General features: G+C 47.6%; 1 protein-coding gene across 1 annotated transcript; it reads right to left on the minus strand.

Annotated features, from left to right (window-relative positions):
• Positions 1–1,284: 1,284 nt before the first annotated feature.
• On the minus strand, positions 1,285–2,557 carry LOC121966431 (zinc finger and BTB domain-containing protein 24-like; the record flags this gene model as incomplete). Its single annotated transcript, XM_042516524.1, has 1 exon — positions 1,285–2,557. A coding segment is annotated over one exon (877 nt), but the record flags the coding sequence as incomplete, so codon positions are not given.
• Between the last annotated feature and the right edge of the window lie 221 nt (positions 2,558–2,778).

Consider the following 2,778-nt stretch of genomic DNA (forward strand, 5'->3'; position numbering starts at 1 on the left):
TGAAGTCAGTGAGGTGAGCAGATACATCCGGACATGAGCAGCAGGCGCAGTCAGTGTGGCACATTAAACACAGAAAAAAGTAAGTTATTCACCTAATATCTCCAAAGCAGTCTCTGTCCTGTCTGTCCTGCTGCTGCTGCATCAGCTGTTTGAGACGACCATCAGCTGCTGTTCAAAAAAAATGCTTGCAGCGTCTCTTCAGCTGTCCACCGTCATTTTGACAGCCAGGTCTTGCTTCTTGCTGTCCTGCTACTCTGTTATTTTGGGTTTGTTTTCATGTAAACAAACGCACGTACTTCGTCTCGTGTTCCCTCCGTAAGTTCAAATTTCCGGGAAGGACACAAAGTTTCGTCCAATCGGGACACAGGAGGCGGGACAAAGGCTTCACAGAACTCGCTCATTGGCTCAGACGGCTGAACCACGTGGGCTTCCCTGGCGAATCAATGCGCTGAAATTGATGACGTAATCACGTTCAGTGCGGAGCCTCTGGATGTCTTACAGTGAAATAAGCTACAGATGAATATATTAAAATGAATGTGCATGGCGAAACATTTAAGTTTTCTCTGTTGGTTGGTAATAGGAGCCACAAGGACAACAACCTTTAAAATTCACCTGTCCCGAATAAGGCTCGATCCTTCAACTTTATTGACACCAACCGACTGTGTAATCCACTGAGCCAAACGTTACCTTGTTAATTTAAGTATTAATTTTTCCTCTGTGGTTTGGACAGACATTTGGACAAAACTCGTCTGTTCCGGCTGATATTTGAACATATGATCTGCAGCTAAGCGCTCTAACCAACGGAGACATTTCATCAGTGTTTTAAGTTGCACTTTTACCTCTTCTTTTTTTTGGGATGGTGCTACTGTTAGCTATTTTGTTGAATTTGTTCTGGTAAACACTTTAACAGTATATCTATGTCTGAGACTTTTATTGTGAAAGGTCGGATCATACAGAGTGGATCTGGTATGTGCAGCCTCTGTCCAGGTTAAAAGAATTAAAGTTATTTTATAACCCTCAAGGGTACTGACAAAATGTAACTGGTTGATGCTCAGAAAAATTCATGTGTAATACTTGCATTCTGTACAAAAGTACTCATGATAAAACAGTTTTAAGGGATTAATCACAAGAAAGAAGTTATATAAAGTTATATTAGGCTTTTAAACTGAAATTATCCACATATCTTCATCTAAAAAATGTCAGGGATCCTCATCAAAAATATTTACATATTGTGTGTTTGTTTTTTCTAAAGATCATCCATTTTTTTGGCAATTTTGCCTTTATGAGATAGTACAGAAGCTTGATAGAGTGAAAGAGGGACAGAGAGGGGATGACATGAAGCAAAAGGCCGGGAGCTGGAATCAAACCCGCAGCCGCTGCAGTAAAGACACTGCCTTCACATATGGGGCACCTGCTTTATCCACTGAGCCACCAACACCCCCAAAATGGAAACTTTAATCAATCAAAAAAAAAATCCCCTTTTACTTTGTGCTGACATGAAGTCAAACCAGTGATCGTTCGGAGAGAGGCATTTATTGAAAAAAAAAACGGATATGCTTTGGAAAAACGGTTGACAGAAAAATAAAACATTCAAAAACTGTTCACACATTACCTCGGGATGAAGGTAGCGTAGCAGCATTAACAGTGTGGGTTTGTCAGCGTCAGTCGTCGGGTCCGCCCTCAGCTCTCCTGCGGCAGCCCCGTGGTGTACAGGTAAGACACGGTCCCTGCCTGGATCTGAAACGTCTGTCCCTGGATGTGGTGGCTGGAGATCTGCTCGCTGGTCTGGCTGATGGAGATGGGCTGGCTGCTCTGGCTGCTGATGTGGATGGCGTGGCTGTGCGGCTCCCTGCTTGCCTGCGAGGCGTCCTGAGTGACGGCCAGCTGCTGGATCGGCTGGTGCATCACCTGCAGCTGCTGGACGGGTCGCTGTGCGATCTGAAGCGGCTGCGGGGGGCCGTGGTGGGCCTGCAGGTGCTCCATCGCCTCTTTACTCAGAGTGATGACGTGCATCTGCTCCGGCTGGTGGCTCATCGGGGCCTCCAGCATGCTGATGGTCTGAATCTGAGGGCTCTGCTCCCCCACGCCGCCCTGAGTGACCAGAGCCACGTTCTGAACGTTTCCTGACGACTGTGTGAGGAGGGTGAGCCTGGAGTGCGCTGATTCTGTCTCCCCCTCTGTGGTGATGATGCTGATGTCCTGGTCCTGACCCGGCACAAAGTTAATGTCCTCCACGTCTCCCGTCACCACCAGCTGGATCTCGTGTTCAGAGCTGGCGGGCAGCTGGTACTGCTGCAGCTGCAGGATGTTACGCACCTCCTCCTGCGGCGCCGCGGCGTTCGCTCCCGCTTCATCTGAGGAGGCGTCTGTCGCCGCAGCTCGCTCCTTGTTGTGGGATTTGGTGTGTGTTTTCAGATTGTCCAGGCGAGTGAAGGAGAGGCTGCAGAAGGAGCAGGTGAAGGGCTTCTTCCCTGAGTGAGAGGCGACGTGTCGTCGCCTCGCGCTGGCGTCTGAGAAGGATTTGTTGCAGACGCTGCAGCTGTATGGCTTCTCTCCTCTGAAAAACACAGACGCAAACTTAACATCCCGAACTGTTCATATCTGACTTCATCTGGCTTCCTGTCACTCTCTTTTGTTTGTGCTTTAGCATTTTACCTGCACACACTCTCATACATACACACACACACAAACGCACGTACGTCTGTACACCCTCACAACTTTTTTTCATATAGGCCTTCTAATTGTACTTTATTGATCCTGTGTCTAAGTGTGCTTATT

This window comes from Plectropomus leopardus, unplaced genomic scaffold, assembly GCF_008729295.1.
Source record: "Plectropomus leopardus isolate mb unplaced genomic scaffold, YSFRI_Pleo_2.0 unplaced_scaffold24545, whole genome shotgun sequence".
Lineage (NCBI taxonomy): Eukaryota > Metazoa > Chordata > Actinopteri > Perciformes > Serranidae > Plectropomus > Plectropomus leopardus.